Source organism: Gobius niger (assembly GCF_951799975.1).
Source record: "Gobius niger genome assembly, chromosome: 1".
NCBI classification, from domain to species: Eukaryota; Metazoa; Chordata; class Actinopteri; order Gobiiformes; family Gobiidae; genus Gobius; species Gobius niger.
This window is the reverse complement of record NC_136852.1, coordinates 55,481,389-55,499,660: the sequence shown is the minus strand read 5'-3', so window position 1 is coordinate 55,499,660 and position 18,272 is coordinate 55,481,389. Positions and strand designations below refer to the sequence as shown.

General features: G+C 38.8%; 3 protein-coding genes across 12 annotated transcripts in view; all 3 read right to left on the bottom strand.

The window, feature by feature from the left end:
* Positions 1–139: 139 nt before the first annotated feature.
* On the bottom strand, positions 140–6,491 carry arid5a (AT-rich interactive domain 5A). Of its 2 annotated transcripts, none has more exons than XM_079575995.1 (7): positions 6,326–6,491; positions 4,271–4,332; positions 2,059–2,101; positions 1,810–1,862; positions 1,587–1,684; positions 1,348–1,507; positions 140–1,255 (listed from the first exon to the last, which is right to left on the bottom strand). In XM_079575995.1, exons 1-7 carry the CDS (start codon positions 6,327–6,329, stop codon positions 152–154), a joined length of 1,524 nt encoding a protein of 507 aa, XP_079432121.1. In that variant the 5' UTR covers positions 6,330–6,491; the 3' UTR covers positions 140–151. The 2 variants fall into 2 exon arrangements, with proteins under 2 accessions (XP_079432121.1, XP_079432120.1); XM_079575994.1 differs by having other exon boundaries at positions 1,942–2,101; positions 6,326–6,489.
* A 2,767-nt stretch (positions 6,492–9,258) lies between these two features.
* dbnlb (drebrin-like b) lies at positions 9,259–14,768 on the bottom strand. Of its 9 annotated transcripts, none has more exons than XM_079552009.1 (14): positions 14,624–14,768; positions 13,988–14,043; positions 13,726–13,838; positions 13,570–13,644; positions 13,349–13,498; positions 13,162–13,239; positions 12,936–13,087; positions 12,806–12,860; positions 12,498–12,569; positions 12,175–12,298; positions 11,871–11,987; positions 10,612–10,682; positions 10,438–10,522; positions 9,259–10,306 (listed from the first exon to the last, which is right to left on the bottom strand). In XM_079552009.1, the coding sequence occupies exons 1-14, from the start codon at positions 14,704–14,706 to the stop codon at positions 10,170–10,172; spliced, it is 1,368 nt and encodes a 455-aa protein (XP_079408135.1). In that variant the 5' UTR covers positions 14,707–14,768; the 3' UTR covers positions 9,259–10,169. The 9 variants fall into 9 exon arrangements, with proteins under 9 accessions (XP_079408135.1, XP_079408136.1, XP_079408137.1 ...); XM_079552010.1 differs by having other exon boundaries at positions 10,624–10,682; XM_079552011.1 differs by lacking the exon at positions 11,871–11,987 and adding an exon at positions 11,372–11,458.
* Positions 14,769–15,167: 399 nt separating this feature from the next.
* Positions 15,168–18,272, bottom strand: part of ube2d4 (ubiquitin conjugating enzyme E2 D4) — a 4,425-nt gene continuing 1,320 nt past the window's right edge. Inside the window, exons 3-7 of the mRNA XM_079554509.1 lie at positions 18,266–18,272; positions 18,086–18,163; positions 17,906–18,011; positions 17,565–17,658; positions 15,168–17,463 (exon numbers count right to left, since the gene is read on the bottom strand). The exon at positions 18,266–18,272 is cut by the window's right edge and continues 25 nt beyond it. Of these exons, the coding sequence (XP_079410635.1) occupies positions 17,415–17,463; positions 17,565–17,658; positions 17,906–18,011; positions 18,086–18,163; positions 18,266–18,272 (334 nt within the window). The 3' untranslated portion in view covers positions 15,168–17,414. The remainder of the gene's footprint in view (positions 17,464–17,564; positions 17,659–17,905; positions 18,012–18,085; positions 18,164–18,265) is intronic.

Sequence of the window (18,272 nt, the reverse complement as noted above, 5' to 3'; positions counted from 1 at the left end):
CACATAGTTTAGTTAGTTAGTTATTCAAGTCTTTTATTCACTTCACGGATTTTACTCTGGTCAAAAACACTGCAACAATTTCACTTCCTCTAAACTTACTTTATGTGTTATGATAGAGATTGTAACGTTCTGCTTTTGAAAGTACATTTATTCAACGTTTATGTGGGTAAACAGGCATGACGTGAGTGTATCCAGAGAGCGGCATGGGATAAGAGTATGGATAAGCCATATGACCAAAGACAGCAGGGTGCCCTGGACTCACTGGGACCTGGCGGTACATTAGCTGAGCATGTGGGAGTCTCATTCTGTTTGGGAAAAGTGCAGGGTGAAATGAGTGAAGCCGCGTGTCCCGCCCTGATTTATCACACCTGGACCCCACTGATGATGGAGGCAGGTTATGCACAAGACTATGCTGAGATAATGGTGCCTTGGACAGTCTTGACCGTGAGCTTTCCCATTTTTCAGTCTGACAAATCCTCTGTGTTCTGTTGCTCAGCTTCTTTGTGAATGAGTCATCCTGGACTTGGCTCATTTGGTGAATTCTATATCCAGGGTGAATCGGCGCAGGCCTCAGTAGCTGCACAGTCTTTGGCACAACTTTGGTGAAACTGGAGGTAGATGCAGGAGCTAAGTCACATTTAACAGGGAAAGATGAGTGGAAATGTGGGAAATGTGTCTCTTTGTAAAGAGGCCTCCAGTTTGTAATTCTGTCTTTTGCTGGATCTTTAGTCCCCGGCTGTGAAATGATGCCAGTTTTTTCTTTAGCGTTTTCTTGAGATACATGGCTCTTTCTTTCATCTGGGCATATTCGTTTTACATTGGAGTGGTTTAGTTTTAAGTTTAAACCTGACAAAGGTTTGTCCTGTTGATTTACTGAAATGTCCTCTGAAGATACAGACTGAGGAGAGGGACTCCGTGAGGAGGAAGATGACTGAGGCTGTGGAGACCCGTCAGAAGAGGCTTGACCTGGAGATGGACAGAGGATGACAGAGGGCCGTTGGTTTCCTTCACCCTGAGGGCTGAGCCCCAGGTTTAGGCTGGCCTGTGCTGTACGTTTCTTCTTCTCCAGAGGGGAAATGCCTGCCCCTGTGCCAACAGCCACGTGAGGAGTCCAATGTGAGTTGGGCATTGGCAGGACATGGGACAGATCATATACACTTAGGTCTGAGTTTGGTTTAGAGCGGACCAGTTTATCAGAGGGGATGGTCCACATGGGGGAGAGAGGGGAGAGTGGGTGCAGAACCAGATCATTGCTCTGCAAAGTAAGGCACATATATACAGAGTTGTTAATCTACAGTCTCTGATTGTAGATTTAAATGAACAGCCAATATAGCAAAGTATTATTACCTGGGAGTCTGTGTTTCTGTCACAGTGACCCCTTTTCTTTTTCCCTTCAGAATTGTCACCTTTGCCGTCAGCATTCCTCTTGTAAGGCTTTCGTGGCTTGGTTGGAGGCAGAGGTTTATCCTCCTCTCCTTTAATATGTCTCTCATAAGGTAGGACCAGCCTGACACACATTGCAGTATAAATAAGACCACTACTTATAATGACAATATGCACACATTGAGGGAGAACGGTCCATGTACCTTTCATAATGTTTGCGAGTGCAGGTAGCCGCACTGGTGCTGCCTGGGCTTCCACCCAACTCATCATATACCCTCTTCCAAAGACGTTTTGTTGTTACCTGTTTTTATAGATAAAAGAAAAATGGCATTCAATAGGTTGAAGTAAACAAGTGCTATGTATTATAGTAATTAAAACAAAGACATAGATATGTTGATAATAACTGAGACATTATGTAATACTTACTGAATCATAGCCTCCAAGTTTCTCCACAGCCTTGTAGATCCTCCAAAGGTTGACTGTGAATGTACACAAAGAGTCGTGTTATTGTAAAAGTAAAATTACACTTCGTTTGTGCCCAATAAAAATGAAACTGACTTTGTTTAAAGCCCAGATGTGGGATCCTCTCAATGGGGGTCCCTCTGACCCTCATGTATGAGTGCAGCCCTGATATAAAAGACTTCTCCTCCGTTTGAGCACCAGGCTTTTCCTCACATTCATTTGACGAGTCAGGGATCTCAATCACAGAGACAGGAGTCTGGAAAAGATAAGACCCAAAGTTAGGGGGGTTACAGTGCACAACTACATTTGTTGTCTAGTTTAGGCACACATTGTAACCAAAAATTCTAGTGAGTGGTTGACAGTTTCTAATATGGCACATAAATCGTAAATCGTTGCACATAAAACAAACTTGCTTAAAACATGAAATATAAGTCAGAATTTCATAATCAATAGGAAAACGACTGAATCTCATGGGACGCAAAAGTTGAAATGAAACGTAATAGAGGCAAGGTCTTCACCGCTACTTTCAAGAGATAACCACAGTGCATCCTGTCTGCAGGGAAAGCTTCACGGTTGTGGCGGTTTTGGTCTTGATCTGACTGTCACAGGTATCGAAAGTGTCAAAGGCAGGTGCATGCGACAATACAACTCGATAGATTTCAAAGATGTACAGTTAAAAAGGCTAAGCAAAACCTCCCTTTATAAAGTGACAATGACTGTTTGTGGTTATGCATGAAGAAGTGCGTAACCACGTCTTCATGGTATGTTTAACCAGCTTCAAAAATATGTGCAAAATCTGTGACATGAATATCAGTGCATTTGATATATACAATGAGGTCAAAAATGTAGACCAGTAATATAGTAGTTTGAAGCAGCACACGTCTGGCTGGGCTTTAAAACAACACTATGTGGCTTCATATTGAATTTAGTTCCTCCTTGCGGTTCCTGCTTCCGAGAAGTGAAGCCTCAACAGTGAGTAATAATGTAAGTACGGGCCTCAGCACTGAAGATCACAGACACATGACGACTGAAAACGCTCCTACGAATTTCGTGTGGCAGATGACATGCTGAAATGTGTCAATATGTTGGTGAGAAATGAAACTCTAGAGAATTTAAGTTTTTTTTTTTTTAGCATGATGATTAATACAATGATTTTTTTCAAATAACTAATAGCTGAAAAGCACTTTATCATTAAAATTACACATAACAACGTGAAGCTTTTTTTTGCTCTTTAAATTGCGATCAAGTAAAAGGAATATACCTGCAATGACAAATAATTGAGACAAATGCCTTCACTCATGTTCTGTTCACTTACATCAAGTAACAAACATTAGTTAGGGCATTGTTGTATTAATCCAGCTTGGAAATGACAGGGTTGTACTTTTTATGTCAGTCCTTTGCCTTGATAATTGAAGACTTGCACATTTGCTTATGCAAGCGACAAGTCACAAATCTTGCCAATTCAAAGTGGAGATTCATGGAAAGAGGCGCAACAGAAACATACAGTATTCCCCCAAATTGATGTGAAAATGACTGTACATTATTTCCATCCAATGTTTCAACCCCACTATAAACTTCCAACCTTTTGTGTCTTGCATACCCCTGGAGTCTTTCATTTCTACTCAAAGTACTAGAATCTCAAGGGTGCTGCCAATTATTTAAGAAGGGGTCAACTAAACTCAGATTTATTAGTATTTAGTATTGTGTTGGGTTCAAAATAAGGCTAAAACACTCTTAAATGCAAACCTTTTACAGGAAAATATCACTAAAATTAACCTTTCTTTTAAAATCTTATAGAAATGCACCTCTGTTTCATACCCCTGGTTAAGAAACCCTGATGTAAATGATGCATTAATATGTAAATCTGACAAAGTAACACTGCAAGGTATTAGATTGTTTGTCTCTCAAGGATTTCTTCTTTTTGAGACAAAACCCCCTGATTTGACATTCTTCATGCGATATTAACTTTCCAGTTGATGAGAAATTTGTGGAAAACCACGTGGGTGATTTTGATGTCAGTGTCTTGATATGCGAGTCTCACTATGAACGTCCGTGGCCTGCAGACCTGATGCTATCGACAGCTTCTCTCACCACAAAAACCACCAGGCTCTCAATTTCAATCAGCTCTGGAAATTTGTTGAGCTAAATTGTGCTTTTCATATTGTACCTTTTACAAGAACAGTTCACAATATCGTAAGACCGCTCAGAAGAGACGTCTGCGTTTTCTCCTTTGAATACAAGTCGATCACTCTTTCTGACTCATGCAGGAGGCAGGGAGATCAAAAACAGTGGTCAGAATCAGCATTTTGTTTAAACTCAATAAAAAGGGGAAGTGAAAATCAACACATGAGTTGCTCTGAAGAGTCATTCCAGTAACTGTAACTGTTGCTAGAAAAGTACAGTTTCTCAGCAGTGTTTGCATTACCTGATAAACGGACTCCTGCTCGTCATTCGATCGCAGTGGAGTCTCACTAGTCTCCTCTTCAGCTTTGGACAAAATACATTTTACAATCACGTTTAATACAAATATATATCTCCAACACTATCTGAGAACATGAACTTGTTTGTTTATGAAATTTGGGGGATTTCTGCTTGATCAAACGTTTATTATGAAATGTAGGGAATTTTGTTGAGCGTATTGTAAACTGTCTGATATCACACCGCAAGTGCAAACCACTTCCTGCAAGAACACAACGGCTTCAGTGGTGTGATACACACTGCACTGGCATACTGTACATAACTTGCTTCATTGTGCTGATATATCACATTATGATATTTGTATTGCTTCTGTTCAAACTGTTTTTACATTGATTTTTTTCGTTGTCTATCGTACACAAAAAGAGAAAAGTAATTTTTTTCATTAAACATCATGAAAAAAGTCTTTTGTCACCTCTTCCCATAAACAACCTTATAGGCATAGTGCTCATCACTTCTGTTTTTAACATTTCATTTCTGCTTTCTGCTAATATTATGAAATACTTAAATAATCAATACTTTATCCACACTCTTATATTGGAGAACAACAGTCCTTAGATAAATGTCAATCCTTTTAATCAAAGTATACATTTTTTCCACTGACAACTCATTTACAAACTACACTTTTGACAGGCTTCACTGAACTGAAATAGTGATTAATTCTCATTTGATTGATATAAACTACACATCAATTAAACATATCTACATTGAGAGTCAATAAATATATATTAAATGACATAAAGGTATCACTTTATGTTACAGTACCTTGATACATTGTGCCTAACTAATCTTTAGTACAATGTAATGAGCTCTGTAACAATCTGTAATAACTTGTACTAGGGATGCACCGATACCGATACCAGTATCGGGTATCGGGCCGATACCACATGCTTGTACTCATACTCGTACTCATTCATGAGGTCCCGATACCAGAAACCGATACCATTTGACGTGCGGCCAGCGCACCTACGAGGCGCACCTCTCAGCTGAGAGAAGAAGCAACAAACTGGAGAATTCTTTAGTGCAAATACAATATTCCACATAGAGCTGACTTTATTACAGACTGCGCTCTCTAAACCAGAGTCTGAGCTGGATTTAACCAGAGCTAAATGTTGTTAGTGCTGCAGCGTCTGCAGTGTTTACAACATACAGGCTAACGTTGCTAACTCGCGGCTAGCGCAATTTTGGCCATTCTGACGCCGTTTTATGACCAGGGGTTTATTCATCTGAAAAACTAACCCAGCGACTAAAAGGTCCTCTGAAAATGCAACGTAAAGACATATAGCATGTCCATATTGAGCGAAAATGAGCTGCAGCAGAACAATGAAAATGCTGTAGCTTCTCGCTAAGTTGCTACAAAACACACGAGAAAATCCACACGAAGCTGAAGTAAAGACGAAAAGAGACCATTTAAGTAACATCTCAATACTATTGTTAAATAAAAATATATGAATAAAGCACAGGCATTGGGAGCTTTTGGACATGGGCTTTTCGTCTATAATGGACAGTGCAATAAAAATTAAAAAATAAACTGAATGAAAATTAAAATAAATAAATAAATGGCATCAGCACAATTCTAATATAACTGCTCTTAAATGTGTAGCAAATGAGTAAATTTACTAATTACAAACCAATCTGCTGTGAAAAAAGTAAGAATGTTGAAGAAAATGCCTTGTACTCGTATCGGTATTCGGTATCGGCGAGTACTTAAATCCAAGTACTCGTACTCGTATCGGTTTTAGAAAAAGTGGTATCGGTGCATCCCTAACTTGTACCTATGGGTTAGATACACAATGGAATAACTTGTATTAGTACTTTAACCTTTAAGTTATTTCTTATTACATTATGTACCTATAAACTACTATTACAAGTTATTCCACTGTGTATCTAACCCAACAGGTTATTACACATTGTTATAGAGCACACCACACTGCACTACATTTTTTTTAATGTACAATGTATAAAGGGTACTGTAAAATAAAGTATTACCGAAAAAATGTCTCACCCATTAGTCTTGCCTTATCCTCCAGCCTCTCTCTTCTTGTGTTTGTCGGAGCTTGTCATTCAGTGTCCTCTTCAGACTGACACCACCAAACAGGAAGCTGTCTCCACAACAGTTTCATTGGTCGCACCACATACTCATCTGGGAGGCTGCGCTTTGCATTGTTATTAACTATTCAACTATTAGAAGCAAACGCCCCAAAAAGGAAAGAAAACTAGATCGGGTTGAACAAAGCGCTTTCCATTTGATTATTTCTACGGAGCGTCTGTTGTCAGTTTATATCTTCTGGAGATTGCTTTATATGGGGAAGTTGATTGTAAAAACTGTTTAGGATTTTCCAAACTGCACACACTACAGTTGAAGATTTTAATATCCTGTTCTAAATTTGTTTATGCAGGATTTACATTTGAGGAAGTGGTGAAGCACTACTTCTTTAAAGAACATCGTTGTTTGAGGTCAAAATCAAAATCCGCAGTAATGAGGAAGCTGATTCTACTAAATTTACAGAGAAAAAAGCTCAGCTGTTTTGTTTCTTTCCGTTGCATTGCTCATAGGGAGTAGTCTGAAAACGTTCCTTAATTTGATCTTAATGTAAGAAAGATTAGTGTTGCTTATAATCTTATTATTATGGTGGTCATATTTTTTTTTCTTGCTCAGTCAACTAAATAATAGCTTAAGTAAGAGTAGAAAAGTGCTTGTGAAATGATGACGTGTAAAAGGTCTTACATGTTTTAGCGGTGACGCATAATTTTACACAAGTCAATGTGAAATGTATTGTGTGATAAAACTTCTCCAAAAAGTTAGCAATAGGTGACCGCAGATTCTGAAATCCATTTGCCATCACAAATGGTCCCTTAGAGACCAGACTCGAGACTGGTTACATAGCTGCTTACTGTATATTCAGAGCTGTCACTGTGAAGGAGGCAAACCGGGTTAATGCTCTGTCAGAACTCTTAAGCTGAAGCCACGCCTTAAGCAATTGGCTAAAACATGCGCTATATTAACTGTTCATTATGAAAGCACAAAATAATGGCTTTGGAAAACACTGAATCAGGGATGCCAGGTTTGCCCACTTCAGCATAGCCCATTGAAGGGTTCCTCTCAGACTGAGGGGGTCATTTACCAGACGTTTGCTCCTGTGCAAAAGTGGAACAGCAGCCGAGTCATTTGCGCTTTCCTTTACTCACACAGCATCACAATATATTAAAGAGCTTATAGTTTAAAACTGAAGTGGAGGGCAACTGAACATTTCATGGAGGTAACTATGGTAACTGACGAACTTCAGATTTTTGTGTCTTTGTTTTTGGCATATCTCAGTCATTACTGGAAGAATCCACAAGAAACCAAAACTGTCACGAAGTTCATCGTCTTCTCTGTCAGCACATATGAACTAATGTCTACCGTAATTATTATACTCTGAAAGGCGTCCGAAAATGATGACGGAATTCAAAAACATGAACGATGATGTTGTCCAGTAGAACTCCACTTTCAGACATAAAAAAATAATATGGCGGGTTTGTGAATCCAATCTGTCAAACACTGATGAGGGAAAATCATTTGTCACTTTATTTCTCCCATAGAGTTGTATTGGCCCCTGCCCTCCACCTATGATTATGACATCATCACATTCTAGATCGTGAACACCACCTACTACATATCAGATTTGCGGTCATAATAACGTAGCATAAACAATTTCAAATGTTAAATTAATGGTAAATTTAAATGGTAGAAAGCTGTATACAATTTCCAGCTCAGTTTTGATAAATGACTAGAGCAGGGATCTCCAACCAGTACCTCTCCAGCCCTTTATTGGTGCATTTTCTTGTCTGTTGTTGTTGAACCGAATCTACGAACACTGAGGGAAATAAAGTCAAGAATAAGGCCAGAATTTCTTCTCCTAATTTGTTGTTTGTAAGTATCTCGGCGCTATACAAGGATTTTGAATGGGAATTTGACTTCCTAAACCCGGGACTCAATAATGTAAAAGGCACAACGATGGGTAAATTATAGCAGTAAACACTTCGATTGCTGCCGTCGACCCAAGTTTCTTAAGCTGATGACTGTGTAAAACGGCAAAAACTAAAAGACAAAACATCACAAAACAAGAAAACCTCCTTCTGTGCGGATAGACTTTCATTTGCAAAACATTTCAAATCTAAAGGTCAGAAAAACAGAAATTTACCAAACTGTCCTGTTCTCATGTTGTTCGATGTGAGATATAACGAAGTAGGTGTCTGCAATGAGTGGAACAATAATTCCACTGAAATTTGAGGTTCAGATCAAAAACAGTAACAATGAGAAAATCCCCAGCGATTCATCTCACACTTTCACTGACACAATGCTGCGAGATTGAATTGAGTGCAAGTGTAATTTATGAGAAAACGTAAATCATGTTCAAGCTGTAAGTAATTTTAACAGTTAAAGGCACAATACCAGATTTTTTTTGCATGTGATGCTAGTTGTGTGTGTCCTCCTTTAGTGTTTTTGTAAACCCTGACATTTGTGTGAATTAACACGGTGCATCTAATTCTAAAGCATTTGTAGCAGCTTTATCAACTTGCAGGCTAGTTTTCTGGCATTTCTGCAAAAGTGAGCCTGTAAGTCGTGACAAGTGGCTATAAACTGGCCCCTGTGAAGAATTAGAATGCTACATATGTTAGGAAAGTTGGGAATGAGTCTTAGATTTTTAATTATCTGCCTTTCTCTTTCATTGCTTATGATAAATAAAATATAAAAAAAACAGATGCAGGGCTTTTACGCATGATTTGAAATGCAGTATTGTTACATTGTTAAACCTCAATGTGAAAGAATTGAAACCAGTTATTTGAAATCCCCTGGTCTTTACTCATTCCAGGAAGCTCACTGCACTTCACATGTGATGCAAATTAGAAGAGCAACACGGTCACAACCTTTTTTTAAAATACATTTTATTATGAAGTAATTTAGGTGCTTACCATCTGAAAACAACAATAATGCAGAAATATGATGCCCTTTTGATATAGTCATGATTATTTTTCTCATCAAGGAAAAGGTTAAAAACAGAAAGTTTGCATATCTGCTGCTATAACACTTTCCATAATGATTCAGTAAAATAATACCCTCTGTATGGCACCCGCAAACCTCAGCTCTACGAGATCACAACATTCTTTCAATCATCTTGCTCCTGAAATGTTAAATATGTTGAAATTATTTGGTATAAATAGCAACCAAGTTATAGTCACAGTAAAAGGTGAAATTCTTTATCCGCTATGAATCAACCGTTCAGTGCACAGCAAACCCCAAACTGCTTTTGTCCTTTTTTGGGGGGAAAAAACCCACTACAACTACACTCGGAAATTCACACAGGATTCAGGTTCAATCACAGATGAACAAAATTCAGTCTTGCGGTAAAAAAAAAAAAAAAGAAGGCAAAGAATAAACAAGGCAAATGATTATACTGCGGCTGGTACCACTATCTTTGACATCTTTTTCCCCAAATGGAAAGATTCTAATGCTACAAGCGATAAAAAATATATATCCGAACTAACTTCTCAAGGAATGTGCTGAAATGCTTTTAAATAATAAATGTTTGCGGATACTGCGTCACATTTAGACATCTTAAAGGGGGTGGAAGGGAGTTTTGGTCATTCACAAATCCCTAAACTACACCACCAATTCAACATAATGGAAATGTTTACTTAAAATTTGTCCAAACCAATCTGGCCCACGATTACGATAGCTTTTTTGTTTGTTTTTAATCACTGGTCCATTTTCTCTGTTTAACTTATCACAAGGACTATCTCTGCAGTCTGCTTTAGGCCTGTCCTTGCTCCCGTTTGGAGGGGAAGGGGGTCTTGGCGTGGCAGGACTAGATAAGCTCCACATAATTAGCCGGGAACATGCCAAAGTGACCGTCCGGCCCGTAGCCTCTCCACCAGCCCTCGTCGATCATCTCGATGCCAGTGATGATGTCGTCAGGGTCAAACGAAACCTCTGTGTCGTCAGCTAAAAAGAAAAAACAAAGTATAATACATGTGTTGAGAGTATTGCAACTATGTGTGCATTCTAAACAGAACTGCTGGAATAAAAACTATTTAAGATTCTGCTCGAGAGCACTATACTACAGGAAAACTTACCGGCTTGGTAATCATAGAGGGCCTTTGCACAAATGCCTCGTTCTGATGTCTCTTCTGGAGTCACTTCACTCGCATTGATCTCCTCCTGATGAAAACAAAAACAAAAAAAACATATGAATGATTGATGGGTTTAAATATATCTAATGGCAATAGATGCTGTAAGAGTTACTGTACATGAGCAACAACTTGAGCGGGCTCCTCATAGGCCTCCTCCTGGACAAACGAATTTACTGCAACTGGTTCTTCTGTGAAAAGACAATTATAGGGATGTTAGACTGATCTACCAGAAGATGGCGCTACATCTAGTAAAAGTTGGTCCAAACTTTCAAGGGAACCAATGGGTGACCTTGTGGGACTTCAAAATGAAAATAGCACATCAATACATTTGAATATTGTGGGAAAATAATTAATTAATAATTAAATTAAAACCAAGGAAGTTCCAGAGAAGCAAAACAATCAAATATTATTTATTTGTAATTACAGTCCTGCAAGTCATTTGAGAAACCTTCAGTTAAATTCTAGGTTTTTTTCTCCACAATATTCAGACCCATTGATGAGAGCCTGTACATATATTACACGTTCTCTACCGTCATTTTTATGTTAGTCGCTAGTTCTTCAATACAGTTAGTTAATACGAGCGATTGCGATGTCGTCACACCCATTGTCCGTGGTAGGCATTTTACGTTTTCATATATGATAAAAAATGTATTAAAATCCTATGATCGGCAAAAACAATGTCCATAAACAGGGCATTGCTTCCCTTGCGCTGTAACAGATCTATCATTTTATAAAACCGAGTTAGAGGACTGGATGCATCAGCTGTTGCCTACCATTCACCAAAACATCCGGCAAAAATTGCGGAAGTAAACAATAACAGCGATCGCTCGTATGCAGGAGCCTATAATAATGTAACTCTGTGCTGAGTAGATCCCACCTTTCGGCTGCTCCTGGGGCTCCTCCTCCTCCTGCTCCTCCTGCTCCTCATACTCACACCTGGACTGCCCATCACCCACTTCAGGCTCTTATCACCAAAACACAAGCACAGACATGCATATACACGGCAATACACCCACAGGCCATCACAGGTAAACCCCACCACCACTGCACTTGAAATATGACCCACTTGCCTATTTACAGCAAGGGGAAAGAATGGAGAACATAGACCACTGTATGAAACGACGATTAGCAGGAGTGATGATGATAACGATGATGCAGACAAACAAAAATAGGACTGCACAACAACAAAATGTTTAATGTTACTAAACCTTTACTTTAAAAAAACAAAAAAACAATTACTTTAAGCCTTTGTTTGTTGGGTCGAAACAGAAAGTAATATTCCAGGATTGATATACATAACTAAGTGTCATTTTAATGTTGTGCAGCCCTAACCAACACTAGACATAATGTTGACAGGAGTGTTATGTTGATCACACCTGTGGCGCGGACAGAAGAGGCAGAGCTCGCTGACACAGGAGAAGCTTGGCGCTGCGGTGAGCTGGGCTGCTCAGGCTCATAGACTTGTTTAGACAGAAAAGGGCTTTGCAGGCGCCCTGTTAGACACACAGAGCCCCAGAAGCATGCAGGAAGGATGAACAGAAGACATTTAAATCGACACAACTTATGGAGAACATGTTACCGTGATGAGACAATGAGTTACAGCTCTTTAAAAGGCTCAGACATCTTAAAACAAGAGATTAAGAAAGGCGGCGACATAGCTGGAACATGCACAAGCAGTACCTGGCTGTGGACTGGCGGGGGCGGCAGTGGGCACATCAGAGTCACTCTGAGTGATTCCCCGCTCCCTCTGTTTGAACATCTCTCTGGGGTTAACGGCACGCTGAGAGATCAGAGAAGCTGCCTCCTGCAAACAAACCAAATCAACACCCAGATGCACAAGTTGGTGCACAATAGATGCTAACGGGGGGGGGGAGGTATTTCTCCAGCAGAACTTGAAAAAGAAATGGTAGTGTAGACAAGATTGGTGAGCAGGTAGCACTTTGAAAGAAGAAGAGAAGGTGATAGTTGAGCCAGAGGTCAACACTTTGATAAAAGTAACTCACGTTTGCCTTTTCCACAGATTCACCTCGCCTCACCGCCTTTCTCTGTGCTGCCTCACTTTGATCCTTCTCCTCCTATTATGACCATCAGTTAGCTTTTATTTCACTATAATGTAATAATAATAATAAATTTATTTATATTGCACTTTACATTTCAGCGAAACCTCAAAGTGCTAAGATGTGCACATAATGTGCACAAGATGAACTATTCCACAAAACCAAAAGTACTTCTTATTTACCGGCCACACACCTTTAACTTATGTGACATCTAGGTACTGGCATTTTCTTGGTAAGATGTAGTGTCAACTTACATAACGTTTCTTTTCTTGCTCTTTATTCTCTGCTTCCAGTTGCTGTTGGTATTTTCTATCAGTAAGAGGACACAATCAGTTATATAATAAACCACCATTGCAATCAGTTTCAGTGTTTAACGGCAGGTACTTTTGCTGATCGATTTGTTGTGCCCTTTCTTTGTCCCTCTTGTCGCGCTGCGTTGCCTCTTTAGCCTCACGGTCTTTCCTCTCATTTTCCAGCAGCTGGCGCTCCTCATTGGCCTTGCGCTGCTCCTCCAGGCGTCGCTTCTCCTCCTCTTTCTAATTGTCATCCAAAACAACAAATACATTTAGTTTTAAACCAATACATAATCAAATGACTTTTTGAAGCTTACCTCTGCCTGTGCCCAGAAGTTGTCTTTATTGATTTTCTTTATTTCAGATATGGCATTAGTCTTTTGGTACACAGAACCCTGTGGAGAGATTTTGTTTAGAGCTTGCATACACGTGCAAATGTATAGCTCATGATGAGGATAGCATCAACATTGTCGTGTAAATGATTTTATATTTCTAAGTGCTTACCACAGGACCCTGAGGACCAGTATCCCTGAAGCGGTTGGATGTTTCTTTGTGAAAACTGTAGTTTGCCCCTGATGCTTTCGCCACCTTGTCCATGATAACCTCCGGCTCCACGTCTTCATCTGCTCTGGCGTTTACGGTGACGTGTGCTCCCTGTGTTGAAATCAAGTGTAACTTTTTCTTGCCACATGACTTGATTGAAAATACTGTATGAGAAATTTTACCTTGAGGAAATTTGACATTGTGAGAACATGATTGGCACAAATTCCTTTCCTGGCATCTTTCACCCCTTCACCAGTCTATGAACAATTATGCATTATGCATCAACATACAGGAAGTAAAGGGAAAACCCTTATTTGTCAAAGTGGTAGACTACTGACCCAGTTGATGAGGACATATTTGGGCAGACCCGAATTTGGGTCTTGTACTCTGCAGAAAGCATACATGACTTTTCCGCTGCTAAGATCGTCAATCATCTCTTCAAGTCCCCCATCTGACCAACAAAGATGCAATTAACTTCTTGTAAAGTTTTCCAAACAAAAAAAAAGTGTTGAGACTGGCAACATCTTTGTTTGGATTAGTAAATTCAGCTGAGGAAGAAATTCCAGAGCAGTTTAATAATATAGTTTTTACTACACTTACCTCCCTTGGCTGCCAAACGAATGTCATCGGTATTCCCTTCATATGTGAACAGAGCCCTGTGGGATATAAACGATTGATAAATTCAATAATAATAGCCTATTTATGACTGTATAGAACAATGAATAGTACTTTAGAGAAATGCTGCATGTATGTGTAAAGGCTGGGCTGATTGTGGTATATACACAGTAGAAGCACTTCCTCAGTGAATAGCACAACTCCCTCATGGCTGCTAATGCCTTAATTAACTAGTTCAATGTCAAATGGAGCAGCTGTCATGTAAGTAGGACTACACTTTAATCACAGACAGAGTAAACACATGTAATCAAAGTTCAGATTTGCACAGTAGGAAACTATGTGAACCAGCCACAGACACACACACACACACACACACACATTTCTCTAACCAGGAAATGTACAATGTTATGCCTACGGTGCACTTAAAATATTTTAATAACAGCGCATAAAATAATAATACGGTATTCCTAAACAAAAGATTAGATGAACGATTTAATGTCATCTAGTCCACAGAGCTATTTGCTTATTACTTGACCACTCTGGGTGCCAACAGCTAAAGGCAGGCATTGGCTAAACATTATTGCATCCTTCATTTGCTGTTCCCAAAATGTTGCATCTTACCAGTTCGTGTCGGATTTCTCATCAACAACTTCTTTGTAAGCAGCAGTCAATGCCGGTCCATTCTTACTCAGGTTTACTGACATTGTTGCGTTATGTTGAGCTAGCCAGCTAGCTTAGGGAAGGGCTCTTTCTGACTGACGGGAGGGAGGGGTGGCGATACAGGAAGAGCCCGTTAAGGGTTGGCTTCATATTGGTATTAGGACAACCCGGGGGAGCGGAGCTAATCGAGCTGCCGTATCTTTATACTACATGCATCAAGGTGTATGGATTGGTGTCATTTTATTACATACATATATCAGTCCTGTTATCTGACGTTACACATAGCTTTTAAAATGCCGTATTTCTATTTGCTGGCTGAAGTTAAACAATAGTATTCTCATCCCTTCATCTTACTGACTTCAGCATCTAGAAAGAGATTAAAGGGGTGTAGAGTTAGCTTCTGTTGCCACACTGTGATATCACCTACATACGAAATGTCTGTTGTATTTTATGCTCTAGCTGTGAGGACTACAAAACATGGATAAAAACACACAGTAATTCAAGATTAACTTTAATCATATTTCATGACATGTCCATAGATATTTATGTGCTGTGAGGTGTGTGGATGTTTATGGAAACCGTTTAAGCACAGACATTCCAGGCTTTCAGATGCTTGAGGCTGGTCCTGCATTCACACAAGGCTAGACTCATTTAGAAATATATTGGTTTTGTTCAAGCTGCATGTTCCACTTTTGAGATGAGATGATACAGCCCTGATATAGCAAGTTTACAGTTTTCTATATGACAGTTAAAGATGTAGAAAATGAGGGTTAAGGCTATTATTTTAGTTGGAGGTGTTAGGCAGATGAAGTGTAACGAAATCCCTGATATCTGGCAAATGGCTGAGAGGGTTCTTCGGAGTGCAAAGCATGCTAAGCTGCCTATAAACTCTATACAGCACTGGACACAGGAAGTCAATGTAACACCGCTCGGGTGATGCTCTGAGGCTGCTTTCATCCACACATCTGGAAGATATTTCTTTTAAATTAACAATGCACAGAACAAAATCAAAACCAACTTGCACTAAAACAATTTCAAAAGTGGTCTAGCAGTCTGCCATTTGGACCGTTCAGATACATTTTTAAAATAATTTATATATAGCCTAGTGAATCAGCTTACCTTTTCCTACAGCAGCTAGTAACTAAAACTTCTACTGGACTAAAAGTTCTGAGGTCAAAGCTTCATGTGCACACGCTTATTGTAGACTTTTCGGGGAAACTCCAATTAAAAATGCCCCAATTTCAGAATCTGTACTAAATGACATTTCCCTTTATACTATATTGGCAGCATCAGCACATTATGATTTAAAGAATGGCATAACCTAGCAATTTGAATCCAACAGTCACCATGTGTTGCGTTAAACTTGTTACTTTATAATACATCACAATCATATTCAATTGTGTGAAATGAAATGTAATAGCCTCAAATAAACGTTTTCAAGATACAATACCAAAGGTCACATGTAAACAAATTATTTACTATGTTTGTTTCTGGTACAAATGAAGGTCAGCGATTCCAATCATAAATAGAGAAAATTAAAATGCTAAACAAAAGCTTTACATCACTGTTTCTTCGACTTAAAGCAAATGAAAGTGTCATGGTAGCTGCATTCATTATCCTTAAGTTGATGCACATGACTTGGAACTAGTGTCTTCTAAATGTCAAGTCTGTTAAGGAGTTTTGTTAAAACCTCCACTAATAACCAAAGATCATTTCCAACAGTAGCAAGTCAATTTGTAACAGTGTTGATTAGAGATTCTTTGCTGAGCATTTCAAATAATTGAAATTGTGTAAAATTAGGGAGTGGATAGAACAAAGATGCAATTTTATCAAAGTTCACACTTTTGTGCAGCTCGTATTATATCTGGTGCACTACTGAGAGCAAATTAGGATATTTTAGACTATCCAGTTTAATCTAAATTGTACATATTTATATTTAAAAACCTTTATAGTTAGCATTTTTCTCACAACATGTTATTGTTTGGATTGATTGGCTAGATACCTGAGTCACAGTATTGAGGAAGTGGCACACAGTAAACCTGCCAGTGTAAATGGAGCCATGCTAGCTACAAAATAAAAATGAAATCAGTCAAGTTTTATAGAACATCATTTTAAGAATTAGCAATAACAGTATTTGTGAGAAAAATGAACTACGGTTTTGTCCAGTAAAATAAAAAGTAAAACCTTCAAATGCAGTGGTTACTATTGAAAGTAAACCAATCTTATGTCACATTGATTTGGGTGGAGACATTATGTGCCAACAGATGAGCTGCTGGTAATGGCACTACACCATGGTGTAAAACAGGGAACATTCTGTCTCAATTGCACATACCGCTTCAAAATAACTCAGAAAGGCCACTAAATACATGGAGATACAGTAAAACAAGACATCCAGTGGGACAGAAACAGTACCTCTGAAATAAAACCCCCAAAAACAACTAAACATTTTAAGTAGCAATGATATGATCTTAATGACTAGGATCAATGAGAGTGACAATAGCAAGAGCAAGTAACAGTTTAAGTCTGAGTGTGGCTGTATGGACTGTGGAGTTTCTGGTGTTCCTTAAAGGCTTCAGTCCTGCTCAGCAGATCCATACATGTCACAAAGGACAGCACATGGGAGCAGCTCAGCACATAGGAAGCCAGTGGCATCATATCACTGAACCTCATTGTAAATGCCTCCTTCACCAAGAGTTAGTTTTTTAATCCACTGTTGCACAATACATGTGTTCTTGTACTTATCTCCCTTGCTTTATGACATTGCATACTTCTGTGTCCATTCTCTTGCTAGTTTGTTGTACCTGAGAAGCAAAATGTTCTATAAACTTGATGGCATAAGTTATCCAGTTCAACAGGCAAAAAAAAGAAAAGGCACAAGTCATTTCCTTTGCATTATACTTACTTTTCTCTGTCTGCTTTGTATGTATGAGCAATCTCTGGGACCAGAGGGTCATCCGGGTTTGGGTCACACAACAGAGAGCAGATAGACAATAATACTGTGGAAAATAATGACAGATAAAAGAAGGTAGAATTGACAATAAAGCAAACTGAACTGAATAATGTTCAGTACACTATTCTAGTCCTTAGTATAAATAGTAGTAGTCATTATAATTGCATTTCGGCAAAGGTTGAATATACATTTTCAGTATATTCTCTTCCATGTATTATAATGGTTTCCATATTTTTGTAGCAGAAAAATAATTTATTATTATGCTCTAAATAAATGAATGACTTGCCACTTACCTTTGGATACTGTAAGTGCAGGCGACCATTGGGACCTTAGTATATCGAGACAAATACTTCCATTGCTGTTGATATTAGGGTGGTAGATTTTTGTTGTGAATGAAACCTTTGGTAAAAAAGAATTAAGTGTCAGTTAAATCTCTGCTTTCAATGATTACAGGAAAACATTTCAGGACTTACTTTAGGAGGTTTGAAGGGATAATCTGTAGGGAAGTGAATAGTAAGAAAAAACACTCCATTTTGATAAGGACTGTCACTCTGTAAAATTAAAACAATACAGGTTCAGGTTTATGGTAGCAATACTGTAAATCATGGAATAAGCTTAAAATAATGTAAGATATATTTAGAAATGCTACTTACAGGGCCC